The following is a 17,715-nucleotide window of genomic DNA, read 5'->3' on the forward strand; positions in this document are numbered from 1 at the left end:
ACATGGATGGTGTCGCATTACGGGAGGTAAGTCCCACAAGGTGCCCACCTCTCTGGTAGAAGTTTCTCGAGGACGGGTGTGTATCAGGCGGTCCCTTAAATTGCCCGACCTCTTAAATGCAAAAAGGGGAAACTCAATCTTATCATTGCTACTGTTTAGTATGCGCCAACGACGCCTAATGATTTTCTGGATACAGTTGGATTTTGTATTATAGGTAGTAACCAGAGTCAGGCGATCCAGTTTGGTCTTCTCTCCTTTCGGTTCAAGAAGTGCCTCACGATGATTGTTGGCTGCACGTTTCAACGATTGTTTGATGAGTTTCCTAGGATAATGTCTACTGGTTAGCTGTTCCGATAATTCCTCTGCATGATGTGCAAAAGTTTCTGGAGTTGAACAATTCCGCCGAACTCTGAGGAATTGCCCAAAAGGCAAATTATCGCGTAGGGATTTGGGGTGCTGACTCTCGTATAGTAGTAGCGAATTTCTTGCCATCGGTTTTCGATACAATTCACTTTCGAGACCAGTCTCTGTCGTGTAGATGGAGAGGTCCAGAAAGGAAACCTTCTCTTTGCTTGTTTCGATGGTAAAGTGTAAGAAATCGTTCTGATTATTCAGCCACCGATGGACGTTTGTAACTGAATCTATGTCCCCTCTCCACACCACTAGAACATCATCTATATAGCCTTTCCACCACAATATAGACGAGAAAAAGGGGTTAGTTGGATTTAACACTGTTGTCTGTTCGAACATATGGACATACAGGTTTGCTAACGAAGGAGCAAAAATGCTGCCCATGCTCGTCCCTGAGACTTGATGGTATATCGTGTCTTCGTACCTGAAAAATTTTTCTTTCATAGCTATGGTGGCTAAAGAAATAATGAAAGGTACAGGGGTGATAGAGTCAAGTTCAGTGTCACCCAGGATGGATCTGATGGTCTCCAAAGTCTCATCCTGGGGGATCGAGGTATACAAGGACTCGACATCTAGGGAGACTAGATAGTCTGTCTCCTGGTTGAAAGGGATATCCGGGACTACCCTCAGGACATCTGTGGTATCTTTCAGATAGATAGGCATGGTGTGCACTATTGGTCTGAGGAGGTGATCTACAAAAGCCGAAAGGGGCTCTAGAACTGATCCTTGGCCAGAAATAATAGGCCTCCCTGGTGGTGGTCTCTGAGGTTTATGCACCTTAGGTAAGGTGTAGAAGTAGGGCATAATGGGATGTTGTGTCTGTAAAAATTGGGACTCTAAAGGAGTTATCCAACCTTCTGTTAAGGCTTCCTCTGTTAAGAATTTAATCTCATTCATTAGTCTTGGGGTAGGATCTATAGTGAGTGGCTGGTATGCATTGGTGTTACTCAGCTGTCGAAGGCATTCAGTCCTATACGTCTCCACATCTTGTAGTACAATCGATCCCCCTTTGTCGGCAGGCTTGATAATTACTGAGGAATCCTCAGTTAATGTTTTCAAAGCTTGTCTCTTCATTCTGGACAGATTATTATAGCCAGACTTAGGGGAGATCCAGATTTTTTCAATGTCATCTTTGACCGCCTGTTCAAAGGTGAACACTTGGGACGGTATGGCATGTGTTGGAGGTAGGAAAGTAGATTTGTGTCTTAGGCCGGTATTGACATCTCTCTCCAAATCAGACTCCTCATTAGGGCAGTCAATACAAACATCTAGGTAGTATAGCCAGGAGCCTAAGAAAAGACCTAAGAGGTGCAATCAAATCCACAAGGGGCACCAGTGTACCTAAAGCTATATGGGAACAAATAAAAAAAACTCAAGAAGCAGTACAAAAAACAAATCTGGGAAGACAAAAGAACTCAATCAGGCAATTTATGGTGAAAACCTCTATTCAGCGCTAAAAGATCAAACGCAAGAGCCTTTTGGGAGCTAGTAAATAGCCTCACAAGTTCCTCAAAGGGAATACATGTCGCCTGCGTAATGGCGTCAGCCTGGATACATCACTTAACCTCCTCTTTTGCCATAGCAATTGATAAAAGGGCTGAAGTTCTGGAACTATCCAACTACTCCATTGTCAAGGACCACAGGACAACAATAGAGCCAATGCTAATAAACCTAACTGCACACACATTATGCACAGAATACGCTGACATAACAAATCAAACCAATCCAGTACACACAACAGTGATGACACCCAAAGAACTAGGAAGTATGCTGAAGAGCACAACGGAAATAGAGCAATCACCAACTCAACACTCTACGTCTACGGCAGCGAGAAAATCTGTATCTAGATTTTAAGGCTGAATTTGACTGAGTTAACAGAGGCGTCATATGGCACAAAATGAAGGAGGGGGGTCTCCCGGAACCAATGCTCAGAGCCATAATGTAACTATACACAAACATGTGGATGCAAGTTAAAATTGCTGATGGAAAGAGTCTTACCAGGAAAATTTGCATGAATGCTGGATTAAAACAAGGCTGTGGTTTAGAGCCACACTTATTCAACCTTTTATGGCTGATCTCTTGCCAGGGCTAGATAAGGTTAACTCACACCCGGGCACACTGCCTATCACACATCTATCCTATGCTGAAGATAGAGTGCTACCAAGCCACACAAGAATAGGCCTTCAAAGGGCGATCAACGAACTGGGGCACTTTGCCATGGCAAACATGCTAGAAATAAATACAACAAAAACAAAAGCTATGATTATAAGTCACTACGCCCAGAAACAACTACCATTTAAAATCAGCAATACAAAACTGGAAGTGGTCAGCAGCTACTAGTACCTAGGTGTGCACATGGATAATCGACTTACCTTTCAAAAACACTACGAGAACCTAATGAAACAAGCATTGGCATAGCCAATAGGTCTCGCATTTGGGACCTTATAAGTGTTTAGCCATGCAACAGTTGGTAATGTTGCACCAAGGATATTCTGCTGCATAACTAAATACTTACAGGGTGTAAAAAGCGAGACCTATTGGCTATGCCAATGCTTGTTTGTTTGTTGTTGCTGTTTTGTTTAAGTTGCTAGATCTACAATAGCTGGACCTGGATTTTGTTAACAGTTCTTTGCATCAAATGAACTTGTTTTCATTGCTCTGAATGTTGTTTCCATTCTGGTTGTAGGAAGCAGTAATTCCTGGAGGTGTGGGGGCTGCCTAGCTGTGCGCATGTGCCGAACTTTGCAAATGAGAAAAAGCCTGGTGCAGGCTCAATTTACAAGTGTGGAGTGAGTGAGCCCCAGGCAGCATGACTCACTCACACAGTAGTTCATGCACTGCACCTGCATGGTTTAAGGAAACTCGACCCACTCCCTCCCAGGCATCGAACACATATTTACCAAGAAACTCAGAGAAGAGCCTGCCTGCTGCACTGACGGCTGGTGGTGTGTGTGCCTGGTGAACGCGTGCACTGACGGCTGGTGGTGTGTGTGCCTCATGAAAGCGTGCATTGATGGTTTGTGTGCCTGGTGGAAGTGTGCTCTGACGGCTGGTGGTGTGTGTGCCTGGTGGAACCGTGCACTGACGGCTGATGTTGTGTGTGCCTGGTGGAAGCGTGCACTGACGGCTGGTAGTGTGTGTGCCTGGTGGAAGCGTGCACTGATGGCTGGTGGTGTGTGTGCCTGGTGAAAGCGGGCAATGATGGCTGGTGGTGTGTGTGCCCGGTGAAAGCTTGCACCGACGGCTGGTGGTGTGTGAGTGCCTGGTGAAAGCGTGCACTGACGGCTGGTGGTGTGTGCCTGGTGGAAGCATGCACCGATGACTGGTAGTGTGTGGGGGCTGTTGTGTGTGTATCTGGTGAAAGTGTGCACTGACGGCTGGTGGTGTGTGTGCCTGGTGAAAGCGTTCCCTGATGGCTGGTGGTGTGTGTGCCTGGTGGAAGCGTGCACTTACGGCTGGTGGTGTGTGTGCCCGGTGGAAGCGTGCACTGATGGCTGGTGGTGTGTGTGTCTGTTGAAAGGGTGCACTGACAGCTGGTGGTGTGTGTGCCAGTTGAAAGCGTGCACTGACGGCTGGTGGTGTGTGTGCCCGGTGAAAGTGTGCACTGATGGCTGGTGGTGTGTGTGTCCGGTGGAAGCGTGCACTGATGGCTGACGGTGTGTGTGCCCGGTGGAAGCGTGCACTGATGGCTGGTGGTGTGTGTGCCTGGTGGAAGCGTGCACTGATGACTGGTGGTGTGTGTGCCTGGAGGAAGCGTGCACTGGTGGCTGGTGGTGTGTGTGCCTGGTGGAAGCGTGCACTGACGGCTGGTGGTGTGTGTGCCTGGTGGAAGTGTGCACTGACGGCTGGTGGTGTGTGTGCCTGGTGGAAGCGTGCACTGACGGCTGGTGGTGTGTGTGCCTGGTGAAAGCGTGAACTGACAGCTGGTGGTGCGTGTGCTCAGTGAAAGCGTGCATCGACGGCTGGTGCTGTGTGTGTGCCTGGTGAAAGCGTGCACTGACGGCTGGTGGTGTGTGCCTGGTGGAAGCATGCACCGACGGCTGGTAGTGTGTGATGGCTGGTAGTGTGTGTGCATGGTGGAAGCAGGAGCATTCACAGTGATAGAAGACACAAATGAAACTAACGAAGAGGGAGGGGGAGAAGGGAGGGGGAGTGCGATCAGAGGAGCATGATTCACAGCTAGAAGACACAAATGAAGCTGACCAGGAGGGCGGGGGAAAAGGGAGGGGGCAAGTGCAAGCAGAGGAGCCTGATTACAGCAATAAAACCACAGATGGCAGCTGTGCACGTGCACAAGCTCGTGAATGCAAGCTGTAGGCCAGCAAAAGCCTCTGGTGGCACTTTTAAAAGTCACCTTCTAAATGGCTCGAAGAGACAGCGAATGCGGTGTCTTAGGCGAGACCTAAAAAGGAAATGGACTGACTATTGCAAAGTGCCTAGAAGGTCCATTGTTTGCACCACTATTAGCAGTTCGTAAAGCAAAACTTCTTCCAACTGTGGCCAATGCAAGTGAAATCCAGCATCGGAAGGACGTGGCGATCCTGGATAGTCTTCAAACACAGTCATACAAAACAGCATTTTCCCTACCTCGTAATTCCTCACCGGCACAGGTCCGGTTGGAATTTGGGCAGCAGCAGCAGTACTTGCTGAGAAGATATGTAACAATAAAAACATGGTACAAATTTTGGACCAACCAACAAAACCCAATCAACAATGCGCACTGGAGGGCACTAGATGATGACCCCCAGTCTCTTTACACCAAGTATTTACAGTCTTCCTTAAAGCTCACCAACACTACAGGTCTTTGGCAACTGAATCTACCATTCTCTTCCTTTCAACAAATACTGAAGAAAGCTGCAGTAAAGCACTCGCTTTTTTTTTTTTTTTTTTTTAAACAAATTTTTATTGATTTTGTGCAAACAACAGACATTCACGCTCCTTATGTATCTCTATCATCATGTTGTTCAGTAATGCAGCGTCTTTAACATTCCCAACCAACAAAGCCCTACCCGCTATTTCCCACCTACCCCCGCCTCTCCCTTGTCAGTGTGCCTCTACCGCCCCTCCTACGGCATGTCGTAAACCTTCTGGAAGCAGCAGGTGACTTCCCCCAGACATTCCCAATCACGGTTCCCCATCTAAATGAGAGCCCAGGCGCTGTTCAGAGCAGTGTATGTTACCCTTTCCGTTCTTGACCGTATTTGACACATGCAATCCATCCTCGCTCGCTGCTGGCCATGCGACCTAGCGCCCCGCCTCCTCCGCCAGTGCCCCCGCGCTCTCTACCCCCGTTGTCCCCTCCTGGCTCGCCAGCGCGCCGGCCTCACCATCCTCATCAACTTCTGAAAGAGACTGTAGGTCCGCCACTAGTGCGCTCCATGCCCTGGCCGCATCTAGCGCTTTATCGTTAGCGGTGCGGCTAGCTAATTGTAATCTAAGAGACCCTTCACTAGTAGCCCATTGCAGGAAGCACCCCCGCCATCTCAGGAAACTAGGCCCCCCCCTAGATTTCCAATGCAGTGTGAGTTCCCTCTTGGCCAGGATCAACTCCAGGTCGATAAATTTGCTGGTAATCTTCGTGGTTGGAGTATGCGGAAACCAGAGTAAGAGGCAAGTCCCCATGTCCGTGTCGATCTGGCGTCCCGTAACCGCATTCAAGCAAGACAGAACTTCAGTCCAGTAAGTGCCAAGCCCCGCGCACGACCAGAACATGTGCCCAAAGTCAGCACCCTCCGTAGCGCAGCGAGGACATACCGATTGCGCGCCTCCAAAGACCTGCTGGATTTTGGCCGGCGTCCAATACGCCCTATGCAGAGTAAAGTACTGAACCAGTTGGAACCTAACATTGCGCGTGCCCTTCCAGGCCCTACGTACAAGCTGAGGCCAGGTCATCTCTGGTTTCTGCCGACCGAGGTCACCCTCCCATCGCTCCCGCAGCTTGTCTAGGGGAGGAGGTCCATCTAACGCCAGTCTCCGGTATAGGCAGGTGATGGCCTTATAAGTACCAGCTGCCATCACGACGTACTGGCAACCCAGCGACGCGGGAGGCTCTACCAGCCCCATCCTCCAGCGCTTCTGAATCCCATTCACTAGAGCCGCGTGGAGCAAGAAGTCCCCCCTCGGGAGATCGAAGGCCTCTTGCAGGTCATGAAACGACAACAGGGCACCATCCCTATACAAATCCCCTATCATGTGGACCCCGCGATCCTCCCAGGTGGCTAGTGCCGACCAGTCCCCACCATGTGGGAGGGCCGTACACATGCCCAAGGGGATCTCCGGCGCGTATGGAATGTGACATCCTGCCCGCTTGTGGCTTCGAAGCCAGCACTGGCGAAGGGTGCGCTCCTCCAGAGTCAACTGATCCAACTGAAGCCCCTGTTGGAGCACGATGAAGGACAGGACATGGCGCTGTATAATCCGACCCTGCGGGCCGTCCGGGCCTCTAAACTCCCGCGCCACAGCTTGCATGAGCCACTGTAGCTGCGCTGCCAGATAATACCACTCAAAATCTGGTACCGCCAGGCCGCCTTCCTCCCGGGACCTAAGCAAGGTATTCAAAGCTACACGTCTCCTGCCAGAGCCCCAGATAAACCCTATCACCATTGACCGCAACGTCCGGAAAAAGGAGATCGGGATCCACACCGGCAGCGTGCGAAAAAAGTAAAGCAGGCGCGGAAGGACCACCATCTTCAGCAGCGCTATTCGTCCGGCCACAGACAGCGGAAGAGTGCGCCAGAACCCCATACTGCCTCTGATGCCCCTCAGGGCTCTGCCCACATTCCCCTCATGTAGGAGCGAGTGGGTATGATAAATGTGGACTCCGAGGTATGGCAGGCAATCTGGTTCCCAGCGCAATCACGCAAGCTCCACAGGCTGGACACAGCGGAGGGTCAAGGGGAATAGACAGGTCTTAGACCAGTTAACACGGAGCCCCGACAAGTCCCCGAACTCTTGGAGTAGGGCCCGTGCACCCTGCACCGACGCTTCCACATCGGCCAAATACAGCAGGAGGTCGTCGGCATACAAGGAAATATAATGCGAAACGCCGCGCAGTGAAACCCCCTCAAAGTACCGACCTTGTCGGGCCCGTGCTGCTAAGGGTTCAATCGCCAAGGCGAAGAGGAGCGGGGATAAAGAGCAACCCTGTCGGGTGCCTCTTTCCACCGAACATGCCGCAGATATTGAGCGGCCCGTGCGGACCCTAGCAGTAGCGGACTCATACAACAACCGCGTCCAGCGGATGAAACCGTCCCCTAACCCGAACCGAAGAAGCACGCAGAACAAATACGGCCACTCCACACTATCGAACGCCTTTTCGATATCTACCGAGAGCACGGCCGCACCCGCGGGGCCCGCCCCCTCCACTTCCATGACCCGTAGCAGACGCCGTATACACGTCGAGGTGTTCCGGGTGGGGATGAAGCCCGACTGGTCAGGGTGTACCAGAGAGCATATATGGACAGATAACCGCGCTGCCAGGATCCTGCTCAGCACCTTAAAGTCCACAGTGAGCATCGAGAGCGGTCGATACGCCTTTCTAGCCGTGGGAAGCCCGCCCTTCTTCAATAACGGTACTATAATCGCCTCCCTCGTCGACACCGGCAGCCTGCCCCGCTCCCACGCCTCTCCATACACCTGATGCAGTTGGGGTGCCAGGAGGTCAATATACGCGGCGTAGAACTTCACCGGGAGGCCGTCACCTCCCGGCGTCTTCTTCCTGGCCATGTGTTTAATCGCCGCTCTGATCTCCCCCAGTGTGATAGCCGCACCCAACGCAGTGCCCTGCTCCGAATCCAGCCGCTGTAACTGAGCCTCTTCTAGGAAGGCATCCAGTCCAGCCGGTTGCGCCGACAGTCTGCTCCGATAGAGTTCCGAGTAATAAGCCAGGAACTGATCGTTGATTTCCTGTTGTGAATGAACCAACTCCCCAGTCGGAGTGGTCAGCGACAGTATTGGCGTACCCCTAGATTGAGGGTTGGCCAGCCACGCCAACAGCGAACTGACCCGGTCCCTCTCAGCGTGCGCTCGGACCATGTAATCCCGGTAATCATGGCAGCGGAGCCTCTCCACCTGGGCAGCAACTCGCTCTCGAGCCGCCAACACTTCCTCCCTATTGCCCCCCTCCGCGTGGCTATCCCTCTCCGCCTGCCGCAGTGTGGCCTCCTCCCGCTCGACATCGGCCAGTAGTGTCCGGCGCACCCCCGTCGAGGACGAGAGGCACGCGCCTCGTATCACCACCTTAAAGGCGTCCCACTTGATCGCGGGAGTGGTCACGGTACCTGAGTTCTCGTGGAAGTAGCGCTCAATGCACTCTTGCACGTCAGCGTGAAATATCGGGTCTTCCAGCGCTAGCGGATTCAACCGCCACGTGGGGACCGGCTGCCGCTGTCTGGACCAGAGGACCGTAAGTATGCATGGGTTGTGATCCGATATGGTCCTCGCCAGGTACTCGCAGTTGCGCGTGAGCTCCTGGGCCCCAGACGAACAGAGAATAGTGTTGAGGCGCACATGTAGATCATGAGGCGTGGAATAAAACGAATAGTCCCTATCGGCGGGGTGATGCGTCCGCCAGGCGTCCACGAGCCCCCACTGCTCTTGCCAGTCCCTCCGAGCCTTGGCCACCCTGCGCACTACCGACTGAGCCAGCGGAGGGTGGGAACGGTCTATCTCCACATCCGCCACCGAGTTAAAGTCCCCCCCCATGAGCACCGTGCCCACTAACATAGGTGCCAACCTCCTCGACAGCACAGAGAAGAACGCAGCCTGATCAAAGTTTGGGGCATAAACGCAGCAAAGCGTAACATCTCGGCCATCCAACCGCCCTAATACCGCCACAAACCTCCCATCCGAGTCCACGTCGTCGTCAAGGGCTGAAAGGGGACACCTGCCCGCACCCAAATCAACACCCCTCTAGCATGAGCAGAATAGGTAGTATAGAAGAGTTGCCCCCTCCATCGCCGCTGCAGCGCTTGCCCCTCTGCCAACGTTAAATGCGTCTCCTGCAGAAAAGCCACCTAAACCCCCCTGCGCACTAGGTATGCATGCACTTTGTATCTCTTTCTCATGGAGTTGAGCCCCCGCACATTCCAGGTAACGTACTTCAATTCTAATCTAGCCGCCATTAATAGGCCCATATCGGAGTCAAATCCCTAACAGCCCCAGCGGCACACTGACAATCCCCCGTAACTTGTAACAACCCCAGCCAACCCCAATCCCACCCACCCCCAGAACAGGCACCAAACAGCTGCTACCCATCCAAACCCTACCCCCGCAAACGATGGAAACTCTGGGAGTTACCAGAGACTCACAGGTTATGTGAGATCGAGGAGGTGGCTCCCCACCAGACGGCCGGACAGCCAGAGACCCACCACACCACGATAGGCCGATCCCGACTAAGAATAGACCACCCCCCTAACCCCCCCCAGCTGCACCACCGCCCCACCAAAGAGGCCAGGGTCCCTGCGTACTCCGGCACTAACCCCATGAAGCAGATGACAACGTCAGTCCCAGCCCCCCAGAGTGCAAGACCCCAACAACCCCGGCAATGCCATCCCCACAGGCCGAGCACACCCCCTTACTGTCCTTCGCTCAGCTTCCCGGAAATCATTCGTCCATTAGTCCATCGGCAGTCTGTGGGGTGACCTGAGGCAACTCCCCAGGGTCCTTGTCCGAGCCCCCATCCGAACCTCCTGGCTCCGCCTCATCAGAGCCCAACCGGGAGCCCGAGTCCACCGCCGGAGTCTCCGTCACCACTCCAGAGATGATCGACACCGCTTGAAGGGCAGCCTGCCTCTCCAGGTCCGTCTGCGACGCCGATGGGGACCGCCTGTTCTGCTCCCGCCTCCGATTATGCCTGCTCCTGCGTGGTTTCGGCCGGTCCTCCGTGGCCTCCGTCCAGGTACCTGTGCCATCCTTGCCTGCTCGGTACCGCTCCAACCACTGCCAAGCATCGTCCGGTGTGTCGCAGAACGTCGCCACTCCATCCACCAGCACCTTCAGGCGCGCCGGGAACAGCAAAGAGTACTGCACCCCTCGTCGCGGAGAGCTCTCTTGACAGCGACGAAGGAGAAGCGGCAGCGCTGGACCTCCTGGGAATAGTCGGGGAATATAGACACCGAAGCGTTGTCCACCTTTTATGGGCCAGCCGATCTAGCCTGCCTCAGGATAACGTCCCGGTCTCTAAAATGTAGCAGCCGGGCTATCACCGGCCGGGGGGGACGGCCCGGGGCCGGAGGGCGAGCCAGTTCTCCAGATATGAAACCATGTCGCCCCCTTCGACATTTTCGGGCAGGCCCACCACTCGGATGTTGTTGCGTCTGTTGCGCCCTTCCGCGTCGGCCGCTCTCCTTTCCAGTTGCTGCACCCTGCGTGTTAGGTCCTCCAACGTGGCTTCCGACGCTTTCTGGGCTGGTTCTAGCGCCTCGAGCGCCAGCTCCGCAGTCTTGACTCGGTCAGCGAGCTTGTTTTGGTCCGCCTTCAAGAGGCCAAGGCCCGTGGCGACCTGAGCGATGTCCTGGCGCAGCGCCTCTCTCGTGTCCCCTATGGCCTTGAGGATCTGGTCCATCTGTTGTTGTTGCAGCCCCGTCGCCTGGCCATCTGTCGGCCGCAGGTCATGGGCCTCGAGAGAGTCTTCAGCCTGGTCTGGCGGCGCCGCGCCCGCTCCCTTCCGTGGCTTCCCCATGGAGAATCACCGGCTCTCGCGCTTATGCCAAGCGCCGCAGGTCCGTCCCGATGCGCGCTCCGGGTGGCGATGGGAGCCGCCGTCCTGCAGTCCGACCAAGCAGGGGATCGAGGCCGCACACACCAAATGTCGCCAGGAGGCACAGTTGGGCCCCAGGCACTCGGTGCTCCAATGGGGTCTCCTCCGCGCCAGGCCCCACGGCCGTCAGCGAGGCCCACCAGTGACGCCAGGCCGCTCTGGACCCCCGATGATTTCCAGGATACCAAGACGGCAGATCCCGGGAGGGCACCAACGCGCCCCCAGGCCCCCACTTAATGCCAGAGGGCCGCGCAGGAGGGCCAGCAGCGCTCCCAAAACCCGGGGTTCAATGGCATAGGCACCAAAACGCCGCCCCCTGCGTCCACACTAGGCTAAGGGTGGGGGCCCCTTAGGCCGATCCTGGGTACTCCGCTAGCACGGTGGCCTCCAGCCGCCCAACACCACCACCGTGTCCCCAGCAGGTCAGGCGCCCCTCCTAGCTCCTGAGGCGGTTCCACTCCCCGGCCGGGGTCCGCGGGTCCGGGGCGCCATTCGCCGGTCTTAAGGCAGAGAGGTGCCTCTAAAGGGCAATCCCGACGGGGCCACCGTGTTCAGGGCCCCCCTCCGGAACTGCTCCGCTCCTCGGCTCCGTGGCGATGACGCCACAGACCCCTCTCGCTGGTGCCTCCTCCTGTCGCCGCCGGCCAGTCGGACACCCCAGCGCGCGGCCCCCAGTCCCAGGCGCCAGCGACCCTCCTTGCCAATGGGGCGAGACCCAGGTTGCTCCGTCCTCGGATCTCCCACGCGGATACGGTCTCCGAGCGACCCCTCCGCTATCGAGGCCGGGGATCAGCAGCTCCTTGTAGGCCCTGGCAAGATGGCCGGCCGCCGCAGTCCCGGCGCCCTCTGACGTGCCGATTTCGAAGCAGCCGCAGGGCCCCGCTCACGACTGATCGACGCCGGGTGCTCCGCGTCGGTCAGGAACCAAGCCTGGCCAGCGGCGCCGCCGAGGGGGTCCTCGGTCAGGATAAATACCGAGATCGACCCGGAGCTCGGGGCTCAGGCGACCATGCTCGGCAGCGTCGAAGCCACGCCCCCCTGCAGTAAAGCACTCGCTAATGGAAGATGAAACCAGATTAAGCAAGCGAGCATGGATGGTCCTGAAATCACACACAAAACTGCAACCAGCAACATACTTGGGTCTGACTTACTGCCCCTACTTAAGAACAAAGCTTCTAGCAATATGTTTTGGATCATTACCATCAAACGGAGACCAGCAAGCTGGCAATGCAAGGGCCCAAAGTCATGCAGTCTTTGTGGAGCACCTAAGCAGGACTTCACCCACCTAATATGCATCGGCCCAGTGCAATCCACACTGCCTTTTACTATTAAAAAACTATTTAATACAAGGGGCATTCGCATCTGCAGGTCTGCAATATTAAAATGTCTCGACCTGAATGACCCAGAGCTTAACTATAAAGTTCTTAATTCTGCACGAGAAATTAACCCCTTCCATGCTGGCCCGTTTCCGTCGCTGTGCGGTAAACAAACGAACAGGGCTGGGCCGTGACGAACCCCAGCCGTCATCAGCACACGTGCGCCGCGGAGCGTGACGGCTGGGGTTCGTCACCAGCATGGAAGGGGTTAATAAAGCACGGACTGAGGGGGAAAAGCACAACTGCACCTTTGAGTTCATGTCTCACAAAAACCGACTACCTACCTTTTTCCTTCTATTTTATTGCAACATTGCAAATCACAACTTTTAAAATGTATACTTTAATTGTGTAATTACTGCATTGTTGCAAATCAAAAGTTTTAACATGTATATTTTAATTGTGTAATACACTCAGGGGCATATTACCAAGCAATAGCGATAATTATCGCTATTGCTTAGTTAGAGACAAAAATGTACCGCTGAGCTGCGGCGATTTTTATCGCAAATAAACCTTGGTATTACCAAGGTTTATCGCAAATGCGATAAAAATCGGCCGCAATGCATGAATATCGCTGAAAAGTCCGCGATATTCATGCATTACCGAGCTAATGCTCTTAGCCATGTTATCCACCTCCCATTGGATAACATGGCTAAGAACTGCTCAGGGCAGGTGTTAGCTTTTGGAGATATTCGCGCTTAGCGCGAATATCTCCATAAGTTGGTCATAGGAGATAGCGATGTTAGCGACTGTTTCCAGTCGCTAACATCTTGGCACGCCCACTTTGCATGTCATTAGTGATAAATATCATTGACATGCACAGTGGGGCCCAAGATGGTCGCTATCTCCTACTAGCTGTCGCTAACTGGTGTTAGCGACAGCTAGGTAATAGGGAGATAATTTTATCTCCGCTTTCTTGGCTTTTAAAGCCAAAAAACCACCGAAGATAAACCCCTTGATAATATGCCCCTCAGTTTTACAGGAATATTGTTATGGTTTTAACTAACTAAAACAATAAAGAACATTAGGGCATATTAGCAAGAACCTTGGTAAAATTATTGCCGTTTTAGCGGCAGGGAACTGCCGCTAAAACGGCGATAATGGTCTTGCTAATATGCGTTATAGAATTCCCAATAGAAGCCCAGGTTAGATGTCCTGCAGATCTAAACTGGGCTACTATTGGAATTCTATAACGCATATTAGCAAGCCCCTTAGCCCCTTATCGCGATAATTTTACCGAGGTTCTTGCTAATGTGCCCCATTCTTCTTCTGATCCTTTATACTATCGCAGAATTTTTTTTCGACACTCTGAAAATATTTTCTTGTGTTTCAACCCCTTGCCTTACACTCCCAACAATTTGTAGAGTGTTTCTTACCCCTTCCCCCTTTCCAGGGCCAGGGTTGTAGAAGAATTTGTGAAAACCATTAAATGTATAAATCAGTGGATGTGCACAATACTCACAGGGCATTTTATCTGCGGAACCCCAAGTTCCTACTCCTAGGATGAGCGTATTATGTGAGGAAATCGGTTTAGAAGTGTAAAATCAAGTTTTGTCAATGGTATAAGTGGTTTTGCACTCGCTACAAAAAGCAAATTTGTTTGTGTACTCCAAACTTACACACACAAATAACTTTACAGTTCTGGAACATTATTTTTAATGATTATACTACCACATCGATCAAAGGAAGGCATCACTTCAGGGCTGAGATTCACGGTGAGGCTGGATGTTTTTTTGTTACACCTATAAAATGGGGGAAACTGACTCAGATCAGAATAGCACAATATATATTACCCCAATGCTTAAAATTAGTATTATAATATTTAATGTTATGATAAAAACGAGTCCAATGGGTTTTACCATGAAAAAGTGCTGCCACTGGGTTAGCAGTCAAGGCTTCCACTTCAGTAAATTGTTCAACTGAACACTGGATTTGGGCTACGAACCTCATTTAATTCTGACTATTGATCTGAACCAACAAAGGATGCAGCAGGGAATGTTTCTTTCAAGGTAGGGTATGAGCGGAGGAAGAATTAGTGGCTGTACTCTTTCACATTTTAATGATTACATCCCTCTACCTTCACAAAATCAACTATCTTTTAAAATGTAGGGCTAGTGTTAGAGGTGGGTGTAAATTTTATAGGTTGAAGTTAAGGCTGCAAATTAGAATTACCTTAGGTGTAGGGGCATGTGTTGTGGCTAGGTACTTAGGGGAAAAAGTGGTTAGGATTAGAATTGCAGTCAGGGTAAGGGTTCGAAATCGAGGTACCTGACAAGATTAAGTTTAGTGCCTAGGTTACGGTTGGGGTGGGATAGGGGTTTGAGGTATAGTGACTATTACAAGCTTGGTGTTAGGGTTAGCATTAGGAGTTTGCCGCTGGGGGCTCAGATTATAAATGCTAGGTTTAGGCTTAGGTTAGAGATATGCTTTTGGTTAAAGGCTGGGAATGGTGGTCACGTTCAGGGTTAATGTTCAATTTAGGCATTGAGATTGAGGTTGAGATTAGGTTATAGTTTAATAAGTGTGGTTTGGGTTAATGTTAGGGCCTTAGGGTTTATGATCAGGGGAAGATTTCAGGATTTCGAAGCACAGCAAGTGTTACTCTGCAAAACTCTGGTGATGGGTAATTACCAGACACACTTATTTTTGAATCCTGAAAGTTCAGCATAGGCAAAAATGGGAGAGCTGTTCTAAAACTAGCCAGTTCTTTGTTTAGTTGCACATCTGCATTTTTGCAACAGGCGTCAAGCTCTTGATTTTTGAGGGTATGAGTCAGGTAGACCTCTTCTGTTGTGGCAGCCTCATATAAAGCCACAAAGGATCTATCAAGTCTCTGCTCCCATTTTTTGCATTATTTTATTTTGGGTAGCAACAAGGCGAGAACATAACTCTAGATAGCACCAGAGGGCTGATGATGCTGCAGCCCCCTTGATCACCTACATTAGAACATTTGATTAAATCAATCATTAGGGGTTGCATTAATTTCATTTAGAGCTCAGTATTGCCTAGGTTAACGTTAGGGACATTAATTTGAGTATTACATTTCACTTCACTATTGTAGTCGTCATTTCCTAGGAGCCTCATAAATCTCAAATTCAAGCTAAATTAGTAATGGAAATTGTCAAATGTACTATGATAAAAAACAAGTAGCAGCCACACCTCTTTGTGGTAATAAGAACAAACTCGGTTTACTGTTTACTCCTGTCTTGATAGATGAGTTTCAGAAAAGAACTAATATGTTTTCTTTTGGATAGCTTCTATTGTTTAACAGCGTGATTTCCATTGTTGGATGACTGGTGTTTACCATTTATAGAGATGTTGTTTGCAATATATTTTACATCTTAATCATAATATAAAACAAAACGAAATAAAATAATCTTATGTTCCTCTTTTCAGTGCATGATGCTGGTCTCCCTACTTATCACCACAGGAGCGATCGTGATATTCTTCGCAGAAACAAGAGACCAGTTTATTTACCAGGCTAACGTCACACGGCCCACAGTAACTCACCTCCCCAATGCTAGCTCCAGCATCTGGGTAGAGCTAGAACTAACCTACAGCACCCGATTGCTTTTTGTGGAGCTCTTCTGTGTCACGTGGTTCATTGTTGAGTTTAGCTTGCGCTTCGCCTTTTGTCCAGACAAGAAGAAATTTATGAAAAGTATCCTGAACATTATTGATTTTTATATCAGTATTATTTGAGTTTTTGATTGCTATTCTATGGATAGTTCTTGGATTTATGCGTATAAATTACATCTTCAGATTACTTAAATTCTTCATGCTTTTCAAAGACAGTTTGATCATCAGGGTCCTATTGGGTTCACTTAGATCCATCGTTAAGGAGATCCTTATTTTGGCTTTTGAAACTATCTTTTTTTCTATACTAATGTTTTACACAGAGTATTACAACACTAAGGGCCCGATTCACAGAATGAACTTAAGACTCAATCCTAAACTTACTACTATTTTGGTATTCACAGAATGCACTTACTACTTTTGGTATTCACAGAAGTTAGGATTTTATCTTAAGTCTGTCTTAAGTCTGTCTTAAGACAAACTTAAGACACAATCCTAACTTCTGTGAATACCAAAAGTAGTAAGTTCAGTCTGTGAATACTAAAATAGTAGTAAGTTTAGAATTGAGTCTTAAGTTCATTCTGTGAATCGGGCCCAAAGTATTACTTTTTTCAGGACTACCCGTTTTTAGACATCTATAAGGCACTGAGCTACGGAGGCATGATTCCAACGACCCACTTTGGTAAGGTGGTGGCACTGTTGACAACAATGGCGGCCATTTTAAAGATTGTAATACCAATTCCAATCTTGATGATAAAGTTTCAGCACTATTTCGGTATTGCAATCGCAAATGAGAAGTTGAGACTTAGCAGAAATAAATAGTACAAACAAGCTATCCAGAAATGGGTGTACTGTAGGCTTTTTCTTGATATAAATTGATGTTTACTATATAAATTACAGAAATGTATATACAACAAGCATTTGCAAAGCCAACAGAATTATCTCTAATTTGCTGACACGTGCATAGACAGGGATCCAAAATATAGTGTGCCTACCGGGTGCAAGTCGCCCTCCGACCATATAAAAGACATGAAGCAGGTTGTTGTCGTTCACCGCGTAGTCTTTTTATTAAATCTTAAAGCAGTGTCATGTCTTTAATGCTTTATTCATCTTGATTAAGGTGGATCTTTAAATACTTCGCTTATCAACACCACAGGATTAAATATAAATCTCAAAGTTATAAATTGTCATTATATTTGCAACCCGCTGTCCACGGGGCCTTTTTCTTGACCTTCGGGCTGTGCCAGCAGGCCACAACCAATATAGCCTGCTCTCCTTAAGTTGACCGCTCTCCGGTCAACAGAGCCGCAGGTAAATCAATCTGCCACCACTTGTGACAACCATACCGGGGTATACCCCCTCCGATGTTTATAAATCTACACACCGGCCTCTTGGGGTAGGGCAGGAAAAGCCAGGACCACCAGCAGGTCAGTCCCCGCTCTTGCCAGCCCAGAGCCCCTCAATGAATGCTTGCCCTTTCCATGGGCAGCCAATCCATACCAAAAAGGAAGTCCACACCCTTTTCTTGGCTGGGACCCCGCCATTCTCTTCCTTGTTGCAGGGATGGGTGGGTGGGTAATTCCTCGCTGGTCTGCT

General features: G+C 50.6%; 1 protein-coding gene across 1 annotated transcript; it reads left to right on the plus strand.

Annotated features, from left to right (window-relative positions):
• Positions 1 to 2: 2 nt before the first annotated feature.
• Positions 3 to 16,941, plus strand: LOC144803033 (voltage-gated potassium channel KCNC3-like). The gene is given in 4 exon segments (XM_078671840.1): positions 3 to 26; positions 15,940 to 16,250; positions 16,252 to 16,454; positions 16,715 to 16,941. Coding segments are annotated over 4 exon segments (765 nt in total).
• The last annotated feature ends 774 nt before the right edge of the window (positions 16,942 to 17,715 follow it).

The sequence above is a fragment of the Lissotriton helveticus genome, chromosome 1_2, assembly GCF_964261635.1.
Source record: "Lissotriton helveticus chromosome 1_2, aLisHel1.1, whole genome shotgun sequence".
In the NCBI taxonomy this organism is placed as follows: Eukaryota; Metazoa; Chordata; class Amphibia; order Caudata; family Salamandridae; genus Lissotriton; species Lissotriton helveticus.